Genomic DNA, 26,190 nt, shown 5'->3' with positions numbered 1-26,190 from the left:
CATTGTTTTGGGACCCACGAGGGGGTAATTTTGGATGATTGGCTTTAAGGCATCTACAGCATGATGTGGCTAAAGCTGATAGGCCAAGAAATGTTTATAATAAATTGGAATTAGGAAATAGCTGGCTTGTGATTGTGATGGTGTGAATAATACCATCTGTATTGTCTCACCCTTCTCATGAGACTGAAATTGGAATAAAAGCTTTTCAAACACCTCTCAGTTACCCCATCTCTGGGTCAGAAAAGGGTCTAATCCAACAGGCTGATTCCACTGGTGGGAAATGGCCCTGAGCAAAGCTGGCTGCTCTCTGTGCTGTCTAGATGGGCCCAGCCCCTGGAGTGCCTCAGTTTCCCCCTCTCCTTGAAGGGGCAGAGAGGTCTGAAAGGAGGACGGAGCCAGGTGAGGGTCAGTCTCTCCTCCCAAGTAACCAATGACAGAAGGAAATGACCTCCAGTTGCACCAGGGGAGGTTTAGATTGGATATTAGGGAAAATTTCTCCATGGGAAAGGTTGCCCAGGGAAATGGTGGAGTCACCATCCCTGGAAGTGTTCCAAAACTGTGTGGATGTGGCACCTGGGGACATGGTTTAGCAGGGGACATGGCAGTGGGGCTGGGTTGGTGGTTGTGCTTGATCCAAGAGCTCTTTCCAGCCTTAATTCCATGGCTCTGTGATGTCCCTCCATTCCCAGAGGAGGGGCTGGGTGTTGCTGGTTCAGCCCCCACCTGCTCTGGGAGGTTTTTGGAAATTCAGCTCTGAGCAAAGAGGGATGAGCCCAGAATGAATCTCATGAATGAACCTCGTGGTGTCTGCTCCCCCAGGCTGGAGCAGAGACCAGGGAGCTTTATCTCCAAACCAGAAATCTTCTGGTCCAGTGGGGCTGCCTGGGTGCTGGGGCAGCTCTGAGAGCTTGGTTTGATTTCTCTTTGTACTGCAGGAAAAAAGAGATTTGTCACAAATTGGGGTCTCCAGCAGAAATTCAGATCTTCTCCAGCTGGGAGAACACAATGCTGACAGAACAGAACAAAGGAAAAGTGCTCAAAAATCAAACCTCAACTTGCTTTTTGCCTTTTTTCTTTTCCTGAAAGGCACAGGTGTGGTGGGATAGAGGAGTAATCCCATGGTTGGCTCTCACAATTCAAAGGCAAATATTCTGTATATTTGTTAAGAGAAGTTTTATAGATTTATAGCTGTGTTTTACCCCTTTTGTGCTGTTATCAGGGTTGCCCTGGGTTTGGGACATTTGGGAGGGTGGGATTGTCACTATGGCAGCACCTGAGCTCCAATCAGGATTTAAGGAAGTGAATTCCACCACTGGACAGCAAAGAAGGAGTTGATGGATAGAACTTTAGGAGGAACCAAAGGGTTAAATGGCAAAATTTCTGTTGCATGGGTGAGCACATGGTGGGAAAAATACCCTGCTTCAGGTGCTGTAATATTTTCTCTGTTCAGCCTGCTGTTGTATTTTTGATAAGGTTTTAATACACTTTTTAAATTTTTGGAAGAGAGTATCATTTTTTTGGAAGTGAGCATCACTTCTCACAGTGCCAACCATGGAATGACCTGCAGAGCCTGCCCTGCAGTGCCCATTCCTGGGATTCCCCAGCCTCCAGCTGCACACAACTACAAAATCACCTCAAACTTGTGGGGAATTTTGGGTGCCATGGTCCTACAGCATCTCAGCCACTCTGTAGTGATAAAAAAACCCCATCAGAGGCCCCTCAGAGTCTGGGAGATGCAGTGAGGAGCTGCAGAGCATCCCAGAAAATCCCGGCGGGACTGACACGGGCCAGCCCCACACGTGTCCCTGTGTCACCACGTGTCCCCTGGTGGGGCCAGGCTTGCCTGCCGGTGTCCCTGGTGTCCCTGGCAGCTCGGGGACAGGGAGAGCCCCTGGGCATTGGTGAGCAGCTCCCCGAGCCCAGCGAATTAAATCTTCCTCTGAGCGCTGCCCATGAGGAGATGAGAGGAGATGAGGTGAGACAAAGCGCTGCTGCCTGTGTTTCCCTGCCCTGCTGCACTTCCCTGCTTTCCCTCCCTGTGAAAGATGCGTATTTTATGATTGGCTTTTCACAAATATTAAAATGAATTTTATACATGTTGTGTTAGAAAGTGATGGTGTATTAATTTCCTTAACTAGCATGGTAAATATAGTTTTCGGTTATAACAAAATGTTAAAATAGAAACTATGCTATGTAAGATACTTTTTTTAAAGAGAGGACACACTGGGATGGCAGCCACAGGACACCTGAATCTTTCAGAAAAAGAGAATTTATTGCCCCATTATCAGAAGAAACGAACTTCTTCCCGCCTTGCTTAGCCATGAAGACACTGTTAGGATTAAGAGGAAGAAGTTGACACTGACCAGACAGAATCCTGTGTTTGAATGGAATTTATGCATCATGTATGAAGTGTATGAATATGCAACAGGTTATTGTTTTTAAGGGTTAATCCTCTGTTAAATGTGTCCTTTTTCCAGCTTATGCTGCCCAGAAAAAGGTACCCGGATGTCTGTAACTCTTTGTTTTAATTGTCTCATATTGTCCTAATCCAAATCGTCCAAAATCATTATTACTCTAATTATATTACTATTTTTATAACCATTTTATCAATATCAAACTTTTAAAATTTTAAAAACAAGTGATTGGCGTTTTTCACACTTCCCTTCCCTTCCCTTCCCTTCCCTTCCCTTCCCTTCCCTTCCCTTCCCTTCCCTTCCCTTCCCTTCCCTTCCCTTCCCTTCCCTTCCCTTACCTTCCCAAACCTTCCCAAACCTTCCCAAACCTTCCCAAACCTTCCCAAACCTTCCCTCACTGAGGTTTTGGTGCCCCAGCCCAGGGAGCAGCTCTGATCCAGCTGAGCTGGATCCAGCATTGGTTTTGCACTGTATATTTTTCTATATGTACTTTTCTTACAGGTTAGAAATTTGTTATCGACCCTTGCAGGTGATCTTTAGGTTTTAAAACGGTGATAGGTGGTAAATTCTTGGTTAGAGCCTTTGCAGCTGAAATTTGCCTATGAAGTTAGTAAATTAATGTTCTGTGTGTGTTAATGGGGCTAGGATGTTCAGATATTGTATTCTTCAACCCTTCCAGTTTGATCTAGAAATAATGCAATGGATCTGGCTGTGCCAGCCAGCCACACCAAGCACCCCACACTTCCCCCACAGCCCCAGGGGTTGGCATCTGGAGGGAAGGGGCTGGAAAGGGAAGCTCGAGCCCTCTGTGCCCTGCTTGGGTGCCAGGGGTCCTTCCCGAGATGGGGGTCCCGATTCGGGCTCAGCCTCCAGGACAGCTCATTTCCTCTCCTGCACTTCTCAAGCCTGGCCTGCCCTCCCAAGGGTGGCATTTTCAGATTTCCCAGCGCTGAAGCAGAGGAGTTGGTGTGGTTTGAGGGCGGCTGAAGCGATCCAAAGGAGCTGTGGCTGCTGCAGCTCTGCTCGGCTCCATCCCTCCACTGGTTTTACCCTTGTCCTCCCCAGGAGAGCTGGTCTGGCCCTGATGGCAGCCACCAAACCCCTCTCAGGGACACCAAAACAGCTTCACATGACTTTTAAAAAGGTGAATTTGTTGTTAAGAACATTTCCTTTCTGCACGGGTTTCATTTCCCACTCGCTTTTCCAGCCTCCTTTGTGAAAGCAGACCTGGTGCCCGGCTCTGCTCTCCCCATCACCCAGGGGAATTGGGGATCAGCTCTGCTGCGAACATTTCCCCCATTTGTCCTATTTCCTCCCTTTCCAGGCCTGTTTTTGGACCAGAATCAGCTGCTTTTATTGCTCCAGAGGACACCACGGCCATGGGGAGCTGCTGCCGGGACTGCAGCGCTGCCGTGGCCAGGCAGGGCTGGGCAGGAGCCCCGGAGCTGCTCGGATCTGCTCGCTCCTCTCCCGAGTCAGCAGCACTTAGCGAGACGAGAGCAAATTGGTGCTAATGAAGTGCCGGAGTGAGGCGGCAGCGCCCGGAGGGACTGCAGGGCGGAGGGGATGAGGCTGGAAATGCTCCATCCCCTGCAATGAGTTTTCCTCGGAGCCAGCTTGTGCTCAGCGCTGGTGCGAGAGTCCCTGCTACAGATTCTGGGGGGAAAAAGGGGAGTTTGGAGGATGATTTGTGCCATGGATGCAGGGGAGGCTGGTGTTGGGTCAGATTTTAGGGAAAGGTTCTTCCCTCCAAGGGTGATGGGTACCCCAGGAAATCCTCCTGGCCCCAAGGCTGCCAGGGATGCTCAGGGTGGGATTGTTGGGGTGGCTGTGCAGGGCTGGACTCATGATCCCTGAAGGGTCCCTTCCAGTTCAGGTGTTGGGAAGGTGAAACAGGAAAGCCTTATAAATATGATTGCCTGGCAAAAGATTTTGAGAATATGGAAACTATGAGTGAGATTGAAATGAAAGCAAGCTTTGAGATCCCTCAGTTACTGAACAACTGGAAAACAATGATGTGGCTGGCTGAAGGTAATCCCCTTTTGATGGAACAACACCCTCTGCTTGCAGACAGCTCCAAGGGTCCAAGCAGACCCTACAGCTTGGCAGAAGGGGCCCAAAGAGGAGTTTTTAGGGTATAAAATGTAACACAGTATGGTAATGTAATGATTCTTATAGGTTGTATGTAAATGCTGTAGGATTTGTATATTGTACTAGATTGGTTAGTGAGAATTAGAATATTCAACACAGAAGAAGATTTATGGTATTGTAACGGGAACTTCGCCCTCTTAGCTCTTGCCTCTTACTCACTTACCCCTTTTACTCTCTCACCCTCTCATCCTCTCTCCCCCCTTCTCCTCTCAGCCCTGCTCTGAGCTGTGCCTGGCAGCTCCCAGCAGGGCCCTGCACCCAGGCCCTTTGCAATAAACCCCAAATTCCTGACCTGGCTGCAGAGATCCCCCGTCTCCGTCCATCCCCACCATCCTACCCGCCAATGCTCCTACACTCAGGATTTTCCATTCTGTGACAACGAGGTAATGCTGGACAAGGAGCCTGTGATGGGAATCCAGGGTGGCATCCCTGTGACACTGAACTTGTTAGCCCATGGATTTTCATTCACACTGATTCATGCTGTGCTGCAGGATGAGCTCTGTCAGCTGAAGGATCCACTTCCAAGTTTGCTTCTGAAGGACCACTCCTGCAGCTTGAGTTGTTCCAGAATGTGTAAATAATATTTACTAAATAGGCCAATAAATTGTAAATTAATAAATTAAAGTGTTAATTAAACATGGGGGATTCGCAGATCTACGTGTCAGCATTTGGTCCACACTGAATTTCAGATAAATGCAAACTGTGTGAAAGAGAAGACATTTGTGACTGGGGGGGCTGTGCATTCCATTCTCTCCTCACTCCTTCACACAGGAGAGGAGCAGCAAGGATCTCCCTTTGGGATTCCCTTTGGGATTCCCAGCAGGCTGTTCCTGCCTCCAGCTGCTCCTGGAACTCTGAGCAGGGACAATGAGCAGGTTCAGTGGAAATGGCACATCCTTCATCAGAGTGTGGTGCCCAGAGAGGGCCCAGAGCCATCATCAGCCACAAAACATGGGCTGGAGACAGAGAAAAAGGAGTGGAGGGGGAAAACCCAAGAGTTTCCTGCATGTCCTGATGAAATCTGGTCCTGGGTGCGTTTACGGGGTGTGAGATGGGAAGGTCACAGAATCACAGAATCCACAGAATTCACAGAATCACTGGGTTGGAAGAAACCTCCAAGAGACCTCCACTGCATCATTTCTAGATCGAACTGGAAGAGTCAAAGAATATAATCCTCTTAACATCCTAGAGCCATTAACACACACACAACTTCATCGAGTCCAACCCAGCCCCAACCCCTCAGCTGAACCCTGGCACCCAGTGCCACATCCAGGCTTTGTTAAACACACCCAGGGATGGTGACTCCACCACCTCCCCGGGTTCTGCCATTGCAGAACTTTATCACCTTTCTGTAGAAAACTTTTTCCTGATATCCAACCTGAATTTCCCTTGGTGCAGCTTGAGGCTGTGTGCTCTGGTTCTGTCAGTGCTGCTGCAGACAGAGCCCAGCCCCAGCTGAGCACAGGCACCTTTCAGGAGCTGCAGAGAGCGATGGGGGCACCCCTGAGTCTCCTTTTCTCCAGGCTGAGCACCCCCAGCTCCCTCAGTCCCTTGGGGCTTGGCTGAGTCAGTTCTCAGTGGGCTGCTGGATTTCTGCCCCTGGTGCAGGGACAGCCAGGACAGTCTGTAATCGTCAGGGTGGGGTGTCCATGGTTTGTGTCCCCAGGACCCTCTGAGGGTGGGCAGGATGATGTGCACAGGGACTTTGACTGCTCTGGGTACCCATGAACTCCAGCAGCATAGGACAGGAGGGAGATCCAGCCTGGAGCCCCTCAAGGTGTGAGGCCCCAGTCTAGGGGAGCCCCAGGCATTCACAGTGCTCTGTCAGCCCATGTCACAGCCCAGCCCCAGTGTGACCCTAAATCTGGCTCCAGTGTGACCCCAAATCCCAGCTGTTCCCACCTGGCACAGAGCCCACACGGGGAGCAGGCCCAGCCCAGCAGGGCAATCCCAGCCCTGAGCACAGCCTGGGGATGAGCTCAGGGAGAGCAGCCCTGGGGGAAGGACTTGGGCTGTTGGTGGGTGAGGGGCTCAGGCTGCCCCAGAAACCCCCCCTGTGCTGGGCTGAGCCCCAGCGTGGGCAGCAGGGCAGGGGGGGATTCTGCCCCTCTGCCCCTGGGCTCAGCTCAGACCCCACCTGCAGAGCTGCCCCAGCCCTGGGCAACAGCAGCAGGAGGACGTGGGGCTGCTGCAGCCAGGCCAGAGGAGCCACGGAGATGCTGCCAGGGCTGGAGCCCCTCTGCTCTGAGCCAGCCTGGCACAGCTGGGCCTGCTCACCTGGACAGGAGAAGGCTCCAGGGACACCTCAGAGCCCCTTTTGGGGCCTGAAGGGGCTCCAGGAGAGCTGCAGAGGGACTGGGGACAAGGCCTGCAGGGACAGGACACAGGGAATGGCTCCCACTGCCACAGGGCAGGGCTGGGTGGGAGATTGGGAATCAGGAACTGTGGAATCCATCCCTGGAATGGATTTCCCAGAGCAGCTGGGGCTGCCCCTGGATCCCTGGCAGTGCCCAAGGCCAGGCTGGACAGGGCTGGGAGCAGCCTGGGACAGTGGGAGGTGTCCCTGCCATGGCAGGGTGGCACTGGGTGGGCTCTGAGGTCCCTCACAGCCCGAGCCGCTCTGCAATTCTGTGACACCGGCAGGGACACAGCTCCATTGTGCCGCTCCGTGTGGCCCCTCAGGTGTGTCCCCCCCGCCCCTCTGGCCCAGGGTGACTCCGGCCCCTCCCGGGCTGAGGGTGAGGAGAGGTCCCAGCCCGGCTCCCCCCCCCCCCCCCCCGCCATTCCGCAGCGCTGGTCCCGCCCGCTCCCCCCGTACTGACAATGGTTCGTTCCGCAGCCACTCTGGGCCGTCCCCGCCGCTCTGGCGCCCCCCTGCGGATGGCCGCGCGCGCTCCCCCCCGGGGCGGCGCAGTGGTACAGCCCGTCACACCCCCCCCCCCCCGATGGACCGGCCCTTGCTCTACCCCCTTGCTCAGCTCAATGGGCCGGTCCGGCCGCTCCGCGCACACGGGATGGAGCGGTCCACCCGCGCCTCGGAGGGGGGCACGGATTGGGCAGCGCCGGGAGCCGCATTCAGCTGCGGGAATGGCACTGCCCGGCCCGGGTGCGGGGCAGGGAACCTCCGTGTGCCCCATCGCTGCTCATCCTTGCCCATCACGGATCAATCATCGCCCCATCGCTGCCCATCACTGCCTCCATCACTGCCCCATCGCTGCTCATCCCTGCCCATCACGGATCAATCATTGCCCCATCGCTGCCCATCGCTGCTCATCCCCTACCCATCACTGCCCCATCCCTGCCCACTGCTGCCCATCACTGCCCCCATCACATTCCTGCCCTATCACTGCCCCATCGCTGGCCATTCCTGCCTCCATCGTTGCCCCATCCCTGCCCATCATCCCCCATCCCTGCCCCCATCCCTGCTCATCCCTGTCCATCTCTGCCCCATCCCTGCCCCACTATTGCCCCACACATATGGGGCAGTAAAATCACCCCAAACCCCCGCCCAGCCACACGCCCACCGCCCCCAGCCCCACCGGCACCCCGCTGTCCCCGGGGTGTCCCCGGGTGTCCCCCGGGCGCGGTGGCACGGCCGGCACTAAGCCAGTGACTCTTAATCCACCGGCCGGCGTTATTAGTTCAGCTCCCCAGGCATTTCCCGCAGTAATTGCGCTGATCTGCCCGGGATTATGCGCTGCCACCGCAGCGATGGATGATGTTTTAATTTGAGCTGGGCATCTCCGGGGAGGGCAGGGCAGGAGCGAGACCCCCTGAGCCCTTTCAGAGCCCCAGTGTGGGGTGAAGGGGCTGCTCGGGGCTGGTTTAGGGTGGAACCTGCACCGCGGTGGTCCTTCAAGCTGGACAGCAGGGTCAGTGATGCCAGCTGGGTGGGAATGGGGTTCGGCTCCCCTGCATGGCTGGGGAGGGCTCTTCCCAAATCCCAAATCGCTGCTGGGCTGGGGTGAACCATCACTGTCCCAGCTCCGTCCTGCCTGGAGGGAAACCCACGGGAAAAGGCTCCTGTCGCCTCCCCTCCAAAGGCAGCACAGAAGCTCCCTCCTCGACGTTACCTTTAAAAATGACCCCCACCCCGCGCTGTTCCTTCTGGTAACGCAGCAATTAATCACGGCGAGGATGGGATGGATTTGTAATCAGCTCCCCCCTCCCACCGCCCCCATTTCGCAGCCCTGGGTGTTTTTCCCGGCTCCCCCGCCCCATTCCGTGCGGGGATGGGGCCAGCGCAGCCCATTGATCCTGCCCGGTCGATTTTATTGAAACTCCCACGAGTGGCTTTAACTGCGTGTTGGATATTGCTGGCACATCACTTTGATGGCGACGTGACCGGCGGGAGCTCGCGGGCAGGTTTGAGGGGAGGGCTGCGGGAAGGGGGATCCATCCCGCAGGAGCTGCCCCATTCCTTCCCCCAATTCCCTGTGCATTCCTTACCCCATTCCCTGTCCCATTCCCTGCCCCAATCCGTGCCTCTATTGCTTATCCTATTCCTTACCCTATTCCCTGCCCCAATCCCTGCCCCATTCCCTGTGCATTCCCTGCCCCAATCCCTGCCCCATTCCCTACCTTAATTCCTGCTTCATTCCCTTCCCCATTCCCTGCCCCATTTCCTGCCCTAATCCCTGTCCTCATTCCCAGCCCCATTCCCTGCTCTATTCCTTACCCCATTCCTGCCCTATTCCCTGCCCCTATTCCATACCCCTATTCCTCACCCTATTCCCTATGCATTCCCTGCCCTATTCTCTGCCCCATTCCCTGTGTATTCCCAACCCCATTCCCTGCTCTATTCCCTGCCCCATTCCCTTCCCCTATTCCCTGTGCATTCCCTATTCTTTATCCCATTCTTTATCCTATTCTTTACCCATTCCTTACCCCTATTTCCTGTCCCATTCCCTGCCCCATTCCCTGTCCCATTCTCTGTCCCATTCCCTGCCCTGCTTGCTCCCTGCCCCTATTCCCTTTCCCCATTCTCTGCTCCTATATTCTATCCCCATTCCCTGCCCTATTCCTTATCCCATTCTTTATCCCATTCCCTGCCCCATTCCTTCTCCATTCCTTCTCCATTCCTTCTCCCATTCCTTTTCCCATTCCTTTTCCATTCCTTTTCCCATTCCTTTTCCCATTCCTTACCCCATTCCTTACCCCATTCCTTACCCCATTCCTTATCCCATTCCTTATCCCATTCCTTATCCCATTCCTTACCCCATTCCTTATCCCATTCCTTACCCCATTCCTTACCCCATTCCCTGCCCCATTCCTTGCCCATGGAATGGGACAGCAGAGCTGGGGAAGGGGCATGGGATGGTTCCAGGGAATGGTTTCTCTTGGAAAGGGGTTTGGGGGTGAAACGGGTTGAGAAGGAAAGGAGAGAGTGAAGGGGGGAAAGAGAGCAAAGAAATGAGTGAAAAGGAAAGGGAGTAAAGTGAAGTGAGAGAGAGAAAAGGGAGAAGGGGGAAAGGAGGAGATGCAGAAGAAGAGAGAAAAAAAAAAGGAAAGAAAAATAAACAAGAAAAAAAAAGAGAAAAGGAGAAATATAAGGAAAAGAGAAAAATAGGAAAAGGGGGGAAGAAAAGGGGAAAGAAAAAGGGGGAAAAAAAGAAAAACAAATTAAGGGAGAAAAGGAAAGAAAAGAGGGGGGAAAAAGGGAGAAAAATAAATGGGAAAGAAGAAAAGAAAAAGGGGAAAGAAAACAAAGAGGAGGAAGAGCAAAGGGAGGAGAGGAGGGAACGAGGGGACCCTTGGGTGGCACAGTTGTGCCCAGGGAAATGCCCAGCAGCCCCTTGGTTTCCCCTTTCCATTCCTGCCTCTTTTCTCCTGTTCTTGCAAAGCAGGAGACACTGCCAGGCACTGCCAGGTGACAGTGACACTGCTGGGGGGCACTGCCAGGTGACAGTGACACTTCCAGGATGCTACCAGGTGAAGAATCTGGCTCACCCCAGTGCCCTAAATGTCCCCCAGGGTCCCTTTTCCCAAGGATGACGAACCTGGCTCACCCCCAGGTAACCACAGCAGGGCCACCACCTCACCATGGTCACAGAAACCAGAGCAAAGAAATCATCTGGGGTTTTTTTTTCTTGGGGGTGGTGAAGGTAAAGGAATCAGCATTTTGGGGTGAAAAAGGCTGTTGAGGTTTTGGGGAGATGCTTTTAGAATTTTTCCAGGAAAAACCAACTAGTTTGGAATCATCTTTCCTCGAATAAATGCCCTGATTTTGATGATTTGTTCTCAATTTCTGTTTTCTGGCTGCCTGTGTGTGCAGGCCAGTGAGCCAGTGGCTTTGGGCAGTCCAGCAGAGGAGTTCCCAGGGAAACACCAGGACAGGGATTCGCTGATAGCACTTGAGAAATGTCACCAAAATCCCACAGCTTGGCCCCAAAAAGAGGATTAACATCAGGCATTGATCCAGGCATCCATTTCCAGAGGCCTTGGGGGGACTCTGAAGCCTGGCAGGGCAGTGTCACCATCTCACCCTCTCCCTGCCCTATTCCCTGCCCTATTCCCTACCCCATTCCCTGCCCTTGTCCCTACTCCATTCCCTGCTCTATTCCCTGCCCCATTCCATGTCCTATTTTCCCCTTTTTCCTGCCCCATTCCCAGCCCTATTCCCTGTCCTATTTGCTCCTATTCCCAGCCCCATTCCCTGCCCCATTCCCATCCCTATTTGCCCCCATTCCCTTCCCTATTCCCTGTCCCCATTCCCTGCGCTATTTGCCCCTATTCCCTGCCCCATTCCCTTCCCCTATTCCCTGTCCCCATTCCCAGCCCTATTTACCCCCATTCCCTGCCCTATTCCCTGCACCATTCCCTGCCCTATTCCCTTCACCCATTTCCTGCTCCATTTTTTTCCTCTATTCCCTGCCCTATCTGCCCCCATTCCCTATCCCCATTCCCTGCCCCATTCCTTGCCTTAATCCCTGTCCCATTCCCTGCCTCTATTCCCTGTTCTATTCCCTGCCTCATTCCTTGTCCTATTTGCCCCTATTCCCTTCCTCTATTCCCTTCCCCCATTCCCTACCCCATTTGCCCCCATTCCCTTCCCCTATTCCCTGTTCTATTCCCTGTCCCATTTGCCCTCATTCCCTGTCCCCATCCTCTGCCCCTATTCCCTGCCCCTATTCCCTGCCCTAATCCCTGCCCCATTCCCAGCCCTATTTGCCCCCATTCCCTGTCTCTATTCCGTCACATTTCCTGCCCCTATTCCCTTCCTCTATTCCCTGCCCCCGTCTGCCCCTGTTCCCTGTCCCCATTCCCTGTCCTATTCTTTTCCCCTATTCCCTTTCCCCATTCCCTGCCCCATTCCATGCCTTAATCCTTCCCCCATTCCCTGCCCCTATTCCCTACCCTATTCCCTGCCCCGTTCCCTTCCTCTATTTCCTGCCTCATTCCTTGTCCTGTTTGCCCCTATTTCCTTCCTCTATTCCCTGCCCCATTCCCTACCCCATTCTACATTTCCTGACCTATTCCCTTCCCCTTTTCCCTTCCCCTATTCCCTTCCCCCATTCCCAGCCCTATTTGCCCCCATTCCCTGTCTCTATTCCCTGCCACATTTCCTGCCCCTATTCCCTTCCTCTATTCCCTGCCCTATTCCTTTCCCCTATTCCCTTTCCCCATTCCCTATCCTCATTCCCTGCCCCATTCCATGCCTTAATCCTTCCCCCATTCCCTTCCTCTATTCCCTGTTCTATTCCCTGCCCCATTCCCTGTCCTATTTGCCCCTATTTCCTGCCCTATTCGCTTCCCCATTCCCTTCCCCTATTTCCTGCCCCATTTCCCCCCATTCCCAATCCCCATTCCCAGCCCCAATCCCTGCCCTATTTGCCCCCATTCCCTGGAGTTTGGGGGGCGGATGGGGAAGGGTCCCCCCCATTCTGGGGAGGCTCTGGGAGCCCAAACCCCTTTGGCATCGAGCACCGAGCATCCCAGCCCAGCCCAGCTGCGCCAGCTGCGGCTCCATCCCCGCAGGAACCGCAGCGAGATCCGCCCCCACCCCGGGCTGGGATTATCGGGGGGCTCCGCGCCGGGGCAAACAAGAAACCCTCGGAAAATGGGGGAAAACACGGAATAGGGGCAGATCAGTGTGAAAATGGCAGCGGTGGGAGCAGCTCGCGGAGCGCTGAGATCTCTGTCAGCCCCTGATGCTATCGCCCGTCAGCACCTCCCGCTGCATTTGCAATTTTATCCCTGGCGGAGAAGCTTCGCTCGTTACCGGCTCCTTATCGGCCACAAAGGGACCTCGAAAGGCTCCGGGGCACCCGAGAATTGTTACTTGGTCCAAAAGTCCACGTAAATTCTTTACCATTTTTACCAAATTCTTTACCATCTTTTACCAACTTTACCATTCCTTTTGCATTTACCACTAGCCCATAGAAACTGCTTGGGAAAGACTCTATGAAGGGAAATAAGACGGACTGACCCCTCCCTAGGATATTCTCTGATAATACACCCAGCCTGAAATTACAGATTTGGGGTAAATGCTAAAAAGAAACTGATAACAGAGTTCAGGGAAGTTTCAGTTCACTATCAGGAGACATTTCTGTAGCAGTAGGTTAGACAGATGTTTGTGAGAGATGATAGTTGATCCTGGAATGAGTCAGGATATGAATCAAGGTCTTGAGATGTCTTTCAGATATTTGGTTCCACATTTTCTCAGTCATCTTCCAATGCCTCCCTTCCTCAGATTTCATAACTTGGCACTGCCAGAGCTCTGCCCCATGCTGCCCAGGGAAACTGAGGCACGAGGGCAGTGCTCATCCATGGCCACTTCACGGCTCTCGTGTCTCTCCAATGGTGGCTTTGGGACATTTCCCAGGGGTCAAAGCCACCCTTGCCATGGCCCTTGGCTGCCCCAGACCGTGCCCTGCTCTCACTGTGGGCACTCCTTGGGGCCCGAGGTGTTTGCCCTGCTCTTGGTCCTTTTGGGGCTTCTGTAGGGTCCCTGACAGCCAAACCTGACACTTAGGGCTCCCACAGAGCCCTCAGCGCTGTGCCACTCACCGAGCCCCCTCTGCACACCCAAACCCCCAGGCACGAACATTCAGGGCCCTCTGGAGTCATTCCTGCAGCAGGAGAGCTCCGCGCTCCTCCAGCCTGATGGGATGGGAGACTGCAGCTCCCCTTGGTGCCTCCTCCTGCTGAACCTGAGCTCAGCACAGTGGGGTTGGTACCCCGGGCATGGCAGCAGCAGGAAAAGCTGCAATTTGCTCTTCCTTTTTAGTTTTTCTTTTCTTTTTTGGGAGGTTTTTTTTTGGTTTTTTGTTTTTGTTTTTTTTTGTTTGTTTGTTTGTTTTTGTTTTTTTTTTTGTTTTTTTTTTTTTGTCAAGACATTGGGATTTTCCTCCCTCCTCTGCAAGCACGGAGAATACAGCCAGTCCCAGCCTTCCCTGCTTTCCCCTCCTGTTCCATACAGAGATTTTCCATTTCCCTCTCCCAGGCTGGGCAGAGCTGAGCCACCCTCAGTCTGCCGGGGCTGACGAGGTTTCCCAAATCCCAGAGGTTTCCCAAATCCCAAAGTGAATCCAAGCAATACGAGCGACCCTGCCCATCTCAGCCCAGCATCCCTGCATCCCCCCATGTGGGCAAGGCTTGACTTCAGCACCTGTGAAACACCTTAAAACACCTTAAACCCAACTCCTGCAGCCATAAAACACCCGTGGAATGGCTTTAAAATAATTTCTGAACCTCCTCTCCTCGCACTGCAAAAACCACCAGTGTTTACAGCATTGATGCAGATCCCTGATGGAATATATATATATAAATACATATAAAATATATAAATATTCCATTATATATATTCCAAGAATGATCCTAATAACTTAACAAAGTTATATATAATTTTATATTTATAATTAATAAAAATAAATATAAATTAATTATAAATATAATATTTAAAATAATGTAAATATAAATATAAATATATAAAATTATAAATATAAATATAAATATAAATATAAATATAAATATAAATGTCATATTTATAATAAATAACATAAGCAATAACTTAGCAAATTTATATATACATATATATGTATAAAAATAACTTAGCAAATATATATACACATATATATAAAATATATGTATATGTGTGTGTATATATATATATATATATGTATATGTATATGAAAAAATAAATTTTTTAGTTATTAGGGTCATTCTTAAAATCCTACCCATGTCCATACAAACATCTCTCCATTTTAATATTGCGTCCTTATTTTTTAAATATCTTGGTCCCTCTTTCCAGCACCAGAGAATCCACATTGCTTCTTTGCTTTGCTATTTTTTAACAGCACCAAATGGCTTTAAAAATCCATTTCTCCCATCCCAGCCAGACTTGCTTTGCATCTTGCTGGATACAGAAATCTCCCTGTATCATTTGAGGTATTAACGAGATTTTTGAATTTCCATTAAATCAGCAAATTTTGCCGCTCAGCGGCCTCAGTGCTGCGTGGAGCCAGGATTAAACACATTCCAAACGCTGCCAAAAGCGGCTGCTGGCCAGCACCTCCCTGCATGGCTTCTGGATGAGGATGGAGGGAACATTTTGGACTCCACCTTCCCTTTTGGGCCAGTTTTCAACAGCAGGAGCTGCCCAACCTCTCTGTGCTGCCCTTGGGGCTGTGCAGGAGCAGGGCCAGGGCCAGGTGCCCATCCCAGCTGGGTCAGACCATGTCCCAGGCTGATGGCACCTGTCCTGGGTTAATGGGACTGTCCTGGGTTCATGGGACCTGTCCTGGGTTAATGCGACTGTCCTGGGTTCATGGGACCTGTTCTGGATTCATGGAACTGTCCTGGGTTAATGGCACCTGTCCTGGGTTAATGGGACTGTCTTGGGTTCATGGGACTGTCTTGGGTTAATGGGACCTGTCCTGGGTTCATGGCACCTGTCCTGGGTTCATGGGACTGTCCTGGGTTCATGGGACCTGTCCTGGGTTAATGGGACTGTCCTGGGTTAATGGGACCTGTCCTGGGTTAATGGGACTGTCCTGGGTTAATGGGACCTGTCCTGGGTTCATGGAACTGTCCTGGGTTCATGGCACCTGTCCTGGGTTCATGGACCTGTCCTGGGTTCATGGGACCTGTCCTGGGTTCATGGCACCTGTCCTGGGTTCATGGCACCTGTCCTGGGTTAATGGGACTCTCCTGGGTTAATGGGACCTGTCCTGGGTTAATGGGACATGTCCTGGGTTAAGGGAACTGTCCTGGGTTAATGGAACTGTCCTGGGTTCATGGAACTGTCCTGGGTTAATGGGACCTGTCCTGGGTTAATGGGACTGTCCTGGGTTAATGGGACTGTCCAGGGTTCATGGACCTGTCCTGGGTTAATGGGACCTGTCCTGGGTTAATGGAACTGTCCTGGGTTAATGGAACTGTCCTGGGTTAATGGGACTGTCCTGGGTTAATGGAACTGTCCTGGGTTCATGGGACTGTCCTGGGTTCATGGGACTCATCCTGGGCTCCTTTAAGCTTCAGCTTCTTGCCAAACTCCAGGAATTTGCACATCTCAGCTCAAATCCAAAAAAGAAGCCATGAAGGAGGACATGGGGTGAGGGCAGATCAAAGCTGCCCAATGCCTCCATTCCTGCTCAGGGTCAGCCTCTCTCTCCTAGAACCTTTCCAAAAACCTCAGGGAACCTCAGGAGACTCTTCCTGTCCTGGGGAAGGTGACTGCTCCAGTTCTGTCCCAGCCAGGGAAGCAGCGATTCCCGCAGGGAGCACGGCCTGTCCTGCTGGGATTCTCTCCCAGCATCCCAAATTGCACCCAAGGTCTGGAGCAGGAGGAGCATTTCCACACCCCCACCAAGCTGCCATGGCTCAGTTCCTTCAAACCAGGCTCTGATGGAGTTTATTTCATTTTAAATCTGATTTTTGTGTTCGTGTTTCCAGTCAGCCATCGCCACCCTGCTCCCAACCCACAACGGCCTCACACCAGGAGCTCTCTGTGTCAGGAGCTTCCCGCAGGGATTTTTGTTTCCTTTACACACAGGTGATGCCCAGGGCAAGGCAGGACATTGCCAAGGCAGGAAAACACGAGCCTGGGCCCTGCCTCTGCTCTTCTCCTGCCTTCACCATCCCTCCTCTTCCTCTGCTTTTTTGGCACCAAGGGAGCTGGGCAGAAAACGCAGAGATGGGAGCGCAGAGCTTCCTCCTCACCCCTCAGTGGGGCACAGCTGCCCCCAAAGAACCACAGGCTCCCCAGCCCTGCAGCTGCCTCTGAGCAGAATGAGAAAATATTGGATTTGTTTTGTGAAGGAAAAAAAAAAAAAAAAAAAAAAAAAAAATCCAATATTCTGTCTGCCATCCCAGACTTCGTGCCTGGTTATGGCAGGAAAATGCTGTAAATCTCCCCTTTCCCCACCAGCTGGGAGAGAAAAACCCATTTTCTTTTAATATTCTTATTTTTCTCCTGGTCTAAGCCCCATCATTTTGCAGTCAGCTCTGCAATCTCTTTGTTGACCAGGGCTCAAACCTGCTCTCCCGGCTCCCCCGACCCCAGCAAGTCGCCTCGCACACCCTTCCCAGCAGCTCCCAGGCAGCGGCAATGAGATTTTAATAGATGTATTTTCAAATTAGTTCTGGGCCTTTCAAGACTTATCAGTTAAATGAGGTTTTTCAAATTGATTCAAAGGTCACTCCGAGAGTTTTCTCTTCTCTGTTATCTCTCCCTTATGGTTTCAGTGGCGATTGACAGGACAAGGAAAAAAAAATTATCACCCCCGTGTTGTACACCCAGAAAAAGATAAACCCGACAAAAACCCACCCAAAACGCGAACCCAAATTAAAAGGAGGCGGCAAGAAAAGCTCCAGGCGTGGCCCCCGAGGCTGGGGCGATGCTCAGAGCCCGCGGGGGATTTGGGGAGCAGCGTTTGGGGGAGCAGAGCCCCGCGGGCGCGGGTGGGGGGCAGAGGGGAGCGCGTTTCCTGGGGGTGTGGGGAAGGAACCCCATTTAATGTTTAACCTGCGGGAGGTTTATTGGCCCCTTCTGAGGCGCAGATTAGGAGCAAACAGAAAAACAGCCGCGGGCGGAGCGAGGCGGCCCCGCCGCGCTGATAAGGAGGAGGCGCGGAGGGTGCGGGGAGCTGCGGGACACGGGAAATGGGGGACACGGGAAATGGGGACACGGGAAATGGGGGGACACGGGAAATGGGGGACACCGGGAGATGGGGGACACGGGAAATGGGGGACACCGGGAGATGGGGGACACGGGAAATGGGGGACACGGGAAATGGGGGACACCGGGAGATGGGGGACACGGGAAATGGGGGACACGGGAAATGGGGGACACCGGGAGATGGGGGACACGGGAAATGGGGGACACGGGAAATGGGGGACACGGGAAATGGGGGACACCGGGAGATGGGGGACACGGGAAATGGGGGACACGGGAAATGGGGGACACCGGGAAATGGGGGACACCGGGAGATGGGGGACACGGGAAATGGGGGACACCGGGAGATGGGGGACACGGGAAATGGGGGACACCGGGAGATGCGGGACACGGGGAATGAGGGACACCGGGAGCTGCAGGACACGGGAAATGGGGGACATGGGGAATGAGGGACACCGGGAGCTGCAGGACACGGGAAATGGGGGACACCGGGAGATGCGGGACACGGGAAATAGGGGACACCGGGAGATGCGGGACACGGGAAATGGGGGACACGGGAAATGGGGGACACCGGGAGATGCGGGACACGGGAGCTGGGGGACACGGGGAATGAGGGACACCGGGAGATGGGGGACACCGGGAGATGCGGGACACGGGAAATGGCGGACACGGGAAATGGGGGATACCAGGAACTGCGGGGTTCGGTAATGACGAACACCAATAACTGCGAGACACGGGAAATGGGGGACACCAGGAACTGCGGGACGCGAGTTGCAGGAATGAGGGACACCGGGAGCTGTGGGAAATGGGGTTCAGGCAATGAGGGACATCAGGAGCTGCGGGACACGGGAAATGGGGGACACCAGGACCTGAGGGACACGGGAAATAAGGGACACCAGGAACTGCGGGGTGCGGGAATGAGGGACACCGAGAGCTGCAGGACACGGGGTGCAGGAATGAGGGACACCGGGAATCGCGGGGTTCAGGCAATGAAGGACACGAGGAACTGCGGGGTTCGGGCAATAAGGGACACCAGGAACTGCGGGGTTCAGGAATGAGGGACACCAGGAGCTGCGGGACATGGGGTTCGGGCAATGAGGGACACCGAGAGCTGTGGACACGGGAATGAGGGGACACCAGGAGCTGCTGGACACGGGCAATGAGGGACACCGGGAGCTGCAGGGTTCGGGCAGTGAGAGACACCAGGAGCTGCGGGGTTCAGAAATGAGGACCATCAGGAGCTGCGAGACACAGGGTTCGGGAATGAGGGACCATCAGGAGCTGCGGGACACGGGGTTCGGGCAATGGGGGACACCGGGAGCTGTGGGATTTGGGCAATGAGGGACACCAGGAACTGCGGTTCGGGAATGAGGGACACTAGAAGCATCGGGATTTGGGCAGTGAGAGACACCAGGAGCTGCGGGGTTCAGAAATGAGGGCCATCAGGTGCTGCGGGACACGGGGTTCGGGAATGAGGGGACACCAGGAGCTGCGGGACACGGGGTTCAGACAATGAGGACCACCAGGAGCTGCGGGGTTCAGGAATGAGGGATATCAGGAGCTGCGGGACACGGGGTGCAGGCAGTGAGGGACACCAGGAGCTGCGGGATATGGGATTTGGGAATGAGGGACACGGGGAATGAGGGACATCGGGAGCTGCGGGGTTCAAGAGTGAGGGACACCAGGAGCTGAGGGATTTGGGCAGTGAGGGACACCAGGAGCTGCAGGACACAGGAAATGAGGGACACAAGGAGCTGAGGGGTTCAGCAATGAGGGACACCAGGAGCATCGGATTTGAGGGACACCGGGAGATGCGGACACGGGGCCGGGCAGTGGGGGGACACCAGGAACTGCGGGATTCAGGCAATGAGGGACACCGAGAGCTGCGGGGTTCAGGAATAAAGGACACCGGGAGCTGCGGGACACGGGGGTCGGGAATGAGGGACACCGGGAATTCCGGGGTTCAGGCAATGAAGGACACGAGGAACTGCGGGGTTCGGGCAATAAGGGACACCAGGAACTGCGGGGTTCAGGAATGAGGGACACCAGGAGCTGCGGGACACGGGGTTCCGGAATGAGGGACACCGGGAATTCTGGGGTTCAGGCAATGAAGGACACGAGGAACTGCGGGGTTCGGGCAATAAGGGACACCAGGAACTGCGGGGTTTAGGAATGACGGACACCGGGAGCTGCGGGACACGGGGTGCGGGAATGAGGGACACAAGGAGCTGCGGGGTGCAGGAATGAGGGACACGAGATGCTGCGGGATTCAGGCAGTGAGGACCACCAGGAGCTGCAGGACACGGCGCAGGGCGAGCAGCGCAGCGCGCAGCGGCCGCACCCGCGCAGCCGGGGGGGATGCCGGCGGTGGCTGCTCCGCACCGGCGGAGAAAGTCACCTCTAATTCACGAAATCCCAAAAAACTTGCTTCAAAAGGGACCTTAAAAAGCTCATCTCGTTCCAATTATATTTACGAGCTAAAAAAAAAAAAAAAAAAAAAAAAAAAAAAAGGCAAAATAAAATAATAATTTAAGAAAAAAAAATTAAGTCATTCAAGTTTAAAAATATATATATAATCCAAACCAAAACAAAAACCCCCACACTTTTAAGGGTTTGGTTTGGTGGTTTTTTGTTTCCCAGCTGGGACAAAGCTTTGCCTCCTTCCCCGAATCTTTCTTCGATTTCCAGCCTGTGCAGCTCACCCGGGCCGGGAGGAGCCGCTGCGAGCCAGGAGCCCCAAAATCTCGTTTTCGCCCATTTTACGGCGACAAAACCCATTTGCTCCCAGTCCTCCAGAGCTCTCCGCGGCTGCGGCGCCTTTTCCCCGTCACCTGCGGCCACGCACGGATCGAAAGCATCGAAACCGTGCGCGGTTTTCTGCCGCTCTCCCGGGCCAGGACCGGGGCCGCCCGGTGCTCGGGGACCGCGGGCCGGGAGGAGCCGTCGTTGGGCCAAAGTCGTTTGAAAGAGGCTGAAATTAAAACAAAACTCGTGAAAAAAAATATTTAAAAAATTATATATTTCCCGGCTTTTTATTCAGCGCCATCTTGTCGCTTTTTCTAGCACGTCTGTGTATTAATTCGCGGTATTAATTAGTGATATTAATTATTGGTGTTGGCAAAGCTCTCGGGCATTTGCTCGGCCCAGCCCCGCGGTTGTGCTGGCAGTTTCGGGGTGGTTTTGGGGTTTGTGTTGAAAAACGACGCTTTGTGCTGCGGTGGAGACGTGTTCGGGGAAGGGATTCATGGGAAAGGGAGAATTAAAAAAGAAAGGAAAAGAAAGAAATGGAAAGGAAGGAAAATAATGGAAAAGAAAGGAAAAGAAAGGAAAAGAATGGGAAAGAATGGGAAAGAATGGGAAAGAAAGGAAAAGAACGGGAAAGAAAGGAAAAGAACGGGAAAGAAAGGAAAAGAATGGGAAAGAATGGGAAAGAAAGGAAAAAAGGAAGAAAGGAAGAAAAATGAAAGAAAGAAGGAAGGCAAGAAAGAAGGTCAGAAGGCAAGAGAGAGAGAAAGAGAGAGAGAGAGAAAGAGAGAGAGAGAGAGAAAGAGAGAAAGAGAGAAAGAGAGAGAGAAAGAGAGAAAGAGAGAGAGAAAGAGAGAAAGAGAGAAAGAGAGAAAGAGAGAAAGAGAGAAAGAGAGAAAGAGAGAAAGAGAGAAAGAGAGAAAGAGAGAAAGAGAGAAAGAGAGAAAGAGAGAAAGAGAGAAAGAGAGAAAGAGAGAAAGAAGAAAGAAAGAAAGAAAGAAAGAAAGAAAGAAAGAAAGAAAGAAAGAAAGAAAGAAAGAAAGAAAGAGAAAGAAAACGAACGGAAAAACAAGTTAAAACAAACAAAAAAATTAAAATGAAGAACGAAAAAACGGGAGTGGGAGGTGGAAGTGTTAATGGAAAAAGAAAACGAAAGGTTGGAGGAGGAAAAGCAGAAGCGAATGCAAAAGCAGCAGGAGCCGCCGGGCCCCTCGGGGCCAGCCGCACCCCACGCGCGGGGTGAATTCCACGCACAGCCGGGGAAAACCCGCCAGGAGAGATCCCCGAGCGCCCCAAAGGGACACCACGGCCTGGCCGCCCTCCCGAGAAATAACCACGGGCGAATTTCCTGGCGCTGAGCGTCGGAATAAATTCGGGGAGGGGGCTCCCAACGGAGGGGGCAGCGATGGGGGCGCACCCAGAGCCACGCGAGACACACACAGGGTGGGGAGGACACGCGGGGATGGGGGCGCAGGAACGCTCCCAGCTCCCCCATCGCCCCTCGGGGACGGAGCCGGGGCCTTCCCTCCCCCAGAGCCCCGGGGTTCAGCGGGTGGGGGTCACACACCTGCAGGGACCCCCCAAAAGTGGCACCGTGGGAGCTCCGCGTCCCCCACGGGCCCTGGCGGAGTTGGTGGGGATTAATGTGGAGCGGGGGATGAACCCGAGGGGACGGGCTGGGCACGGCCAGCTGCTGCCCAGATGTTCCTCCGTGGGACCCCTCCTCCTGTGCGGAGCCCCTTGGGGGCCGGCCGGAGCTGCGGCCCCCTCATCTCCCGGCTGAATAATTAATTAATGGTTCATCTGCGGAGGGGCGGCGGGACGGGGGGAACTGGGCTGGAAAGAGGAGAGAAAAGCGGCGGGTGCCATTTCTAAGGGCCCGGCGTGGTCATCGATCCGCGGCTCAGTGACTCGGACTAATCCATCAGATGGACTCCTGCGGCCCCGGACCGGGACCGGGACCGGGACCAGGGCTGGCATCAAAAATAGGAACAAAACAAATAAAAAAAAAAAAAAAAAAAGAAGAGGAATAAGAATAGGACCGGGTCCAGAAACAGCAACAGGACCAGGAACAGGAATAGGAATAGGACCAGGAGCAGGACGAGGAATAGGAATTGGAATGGAATAGGAATAGAACCAGGAGCAGGACGAGGAATAGGAATTGGAATGGAATAGGAATAGAACCAGGAGCAGAAGGAGGAATAGGAATTGGACTAGGAATAGAACAGGAGCAGAATGAGGAATAGGACCAGAAAGAGAAACAGGAATAGAACCAGGAATAGAATCAGAACCAGTACCAGTCCGTGTCCCGGCCGCGCCACACGAGCACAAAAGTCGAACAAATTTTTTTTCTTTTTTGCCTTTTGCTGGGAAGGAAAAATTCCTCTCGCCGCCCAGGTCCCTTCCCTGCTTGCCGCAAGTGGCAACCATCGGGAGCCCTCCAGGCCCCAGCCTGGAAAGGAACGGGAAAGGACGGGCGGGCTCACCCCGAGGCCTCGGGCTGGGATTCAGCGGCACCGATCGGGGGGTCCGGGCTCAGCCCCCCCAGCGCTGCCCCTTCCCCCGGAGCCGCCGCTCGGGGCTGGGGCGGAACCAGGGCCGGGCCCGGGCGGGCGAGAGGGTGGAAAGAGCGAAACGAAAGCGGGACCGAGCGGGGCCCGGGGCCGGAACAAAGCGGCAGAACCGGGGGGCGGCTCGGCCGAGCCCCTCCAGGAGCGGACCCGGTGCCGGTCCCGCGTGGGGAGCTCGGAGCGGCACGGGCAGGTTCGGGACGGGAGGTTGGGTTGGGCTGGTGCTTGGTGGGTTTTTTCCTGTTTTCACGGACGGCAAATGAACAAACCCCGTTCCCCGGAAATCTGGGGGGTTGATTCCTGTAAATAATGGGGACATGGCGGCTCTGGCGGCGGGGGAAACGGCGCCGGGGAAGAAAAATAATTTTGGGGAGAATAAATCTCCCACGGCGGTGCAGAGAGCAAAGAGGCGACAGCAGGGACAGGGACCCTACGAGCCGGTTGGGGACAGGGATCCCTGACCCTGGCCGGGGACAAGGAGCTCTCCAGGTGGGCCGAGAAAAGGGCTCCCCCCGAGCTTCCCCCAGCTGCGGCCGCCTTTTCATCATCACCATCACGGATATTTTAAATTATTATTACTCCTATTATTTTTGAATTATTCATTATTATTTCCAATTCTGGCGAGGCAGAAGCCCGAGCCCGCTGCTCAATTAGCCCCAACAACGGGGGCATTAAACGGCCGATCGCGGCAGTGTTTAAATCTTTATTTACCAGAACCTTGTAAAGCCAGGAACAATTTGCATTCTATTAAGTGCTTTTCAATAGGGCATCGACTGGAACTAAAAGATGCCACTACCCTGCCCTAATTAAAGAGCAACTGAATTACACTAAATACATATGAACGCTGCTCTTCCCCATAAATAACGGCGGGTCCTCGTCGGTGCCTTTGCCCGTCCCCACGGGGAGCTCGGATTTCTTAAAAAATAAATTAAAAAATCACTAACGCGTGTTTTGTCCGCCACGGCTCGGCCCCGCGGAGCCAAGAGCTCCGGTTGTGTTTCCGGGGGTGGCGGCTTTGGGCCGGGGCTGGCGGGGGAGCACCGGGCACGGCCCCGCTGTCCCCTCTGTCGCACCCTCCGGTCCCTTCCCCGCCACCCCCGGCTCAGATCGCGCCTTCCTCCAGCACAGCCTCGGCCCAGAGCCGGCCCGGGACCGCGGGAACGGCGCTGAGAGCCCTCGATCAGCCGGGGATTGAGACACGGGGCTCGCTGCTTCTGCCGGGGGCAGCCCCGGCCCGGAGATTCCCCCGAGCGCGGCCCCGGCACCGAGAGGCGGCGGCCGAAGCGGCGGCGGAGCAGTCCCGGGGTTGTGCCACGGCCACGGGGCCGGTTCGGCGGCACCGACAGGGAAATCCCCACGGCAGGAGAACGGGCGGCGGCCAAGGGGCAGCTCCGGGCTCCTTCCAGCCGCGATCCCGCATCTCTCGCGGGCAGCGGCAGGCCCGGGGAGCGGGAGGTCGCCTCAGGTATAACTCACCTTAAACATAAATTCATTCCCATTGGTCTTAAGGTCACAAACCAGATCGGTAACACCGCCAGGGCCCGGCCCCAGTTCGTGATGGCAACCCCGGAACCGCCGAGGGTTCCCACGCGTGTTCGCAGCACCCCCTGACCCACCCGGCCGGAGGAGCCGAGCCGTGCCGTGTCCTACCTGCCAGTCTGAGCGCCGACATCCTCTGAAATTCCGGCTCCTGCAACCATTTCCACATCCTGCGGAAAGTCTCCCGGCCGGACTTGAGCTTACTCCAGGGCTTGGGGTTCCGCAGCAGGTCCGAGAGGGTCCCCTGGGAGCGGCACAAGATCCTCTGCGCGAAGATGGCCTGCGGGATGCTGTACCGCTTCAGCTCGGCCGTGATCCTCTGGGCCACCTCCTTGGTGTTGATCTCCTCCACCTGGCCGGAGCCGCCGGGCTGGGAGCCGGGGCCGGGCGCGGGGCGCTCCCGCTCGCCCAGCAGCGACGCTCCGGGCTGCCCGTGCGGGTGCCCGTGCGGGTGCATCCCGTTGAGCGGCGGCATCATGGCCGAGCTGGGCGCCGCCAGCCCCCGCGCCAGGTGCTCCTCGCCCCGGGACAGCATCGCGGCGTGCGAGTCGAAGCCGTTGGGCGAGAGCATCTTCTCGTTGGGCAAGTGGCCGGCGGGGCCGTAGGGGGCCAGCGGCTGCTGGGCGTTGTGGAGGCTGCCCAGCCCGTTGGGCAGCGGCGATAGGGGCTGCCCCATGGCCGGCATGTCCTTGGGGTAGTGGCTGTAGAGGTTGCCCATGGAGGCCAAGCTCCGCTCGTCGCGCATGAGGGTGAAGCTGCCGCTGACGTTGCCGGCCAGGCGCTGGTGCGGGTGGTGGTGGTGGTGGTGGTGGTGCGGGTGGTGGAACTTCTCCGACACGGTGGAGATGGGCGGCAGGTGCTGCAGGGGAGTCAGCGTGGTGTAGGTGCTGCTCAGGCTCATGCCGGAGGGCGACTCGCAGGACATGCTCATGGCGGGGTGCAGCGGGGCTCCCAGGCTGTGCTCGCCGCGGTAGTCGCCCCCCTCCAGGATGGAGGCCATGCCCGAGACCATGGCGGGCCGGCCGTGCGGCACCAGGTTGCGGTGCGAGCTCTGCCGCCCGTGCGCGGGGCTCAGCAGCTCGGCGGGCTGCGAGTGCGGGACTCCGTGCAGGCTGCCCAGGTTCTCCATCGCCAGCTCCATGGTGGCCGCCGGGCTCTGCCGCTGCCTCGCCCGCTCGCTCGCTGCCTTCCTCCCCCACCCCCCCGCCGCCGCCGCCGCCTCCTCCTCCTCCTCCTCCTCCTCCACCGCCGCCCCCCCTCCCCGCGCCGGCTGCCCGGATTAATTCAGACTCCGCGCCCGGGGATCGATGTCCGCGCCCCGCGGTCAGGCCGGCATGGTGCGCCCGCCGCCCGCCCTGCCGTGCGCGGGGCCGGGGGCGCGGGGCTGGGCGCGGGCGCGGGCGGTGCGCGGGGCGCGGGGCTCGGTGCGGGGCGGCTGCGGAGCCTCGGCCGCCGGCTCCCGGCAGCCTCGCTCTGGCCCGCGGCGTGACGTCAGCGCCGCCCCGCCCCGCCCCCCCCGGCGCACCGAGCCGCCCCCCCCGCCCCTCTCCCGGTGCCGCGGGGAGCGCCCGCGCCCGGAGCCGCCCGGGTCACCTTCCCCCGCCCCGGCCCGCGGTGACACCGCCAACCCGCGGTGACCCCGCCGCCACCGGGC

General features: G+C 55.3%; 1 protein-coding gene across 1 annotated transcript in view; it reads right to left on the bottom strand.

Moving 5' to 3' along the window:
- Nucleotides 1-25,677, bottom strand: part of ONECUT3 (one cut homeobox 3) — a 31,543-nt gene extending 5,866 nt beyond the window's left edge. The window contains exon 1 of the mRNA XM_063160704.1: nt 24,648-25,677. Coding sequence (XP_063016774.1) covers nt 24,648-25,677 — 1,030 coding nt within the window. The remainder of the gene's footprint in view (nt 1-24,647) is intronic.
- Between the last annotated feature and the right edge of the window lie 513 nt (nt 25,678-26,190).

The sequence above is a fragment of the Melospiza melodia genome, chromosome 7, assembly GCF_035770615.1.
Source record: "Melospiza melodia melodia isolate bMelMel2 chromosome 7, bMelMel2.pri, whole genome shotgun sequence".
NCBI classification, from domain to species: Eukaryota; Metazoa; Chordata; class Aves; order Passeriformes; family Passerellidae; genus Melospiza; species Melospiza melodia.
Note: the sequence above shows the minus strand (reverse complement) of the source record. Positions and strands in the feature narration are given on the sequence as shown.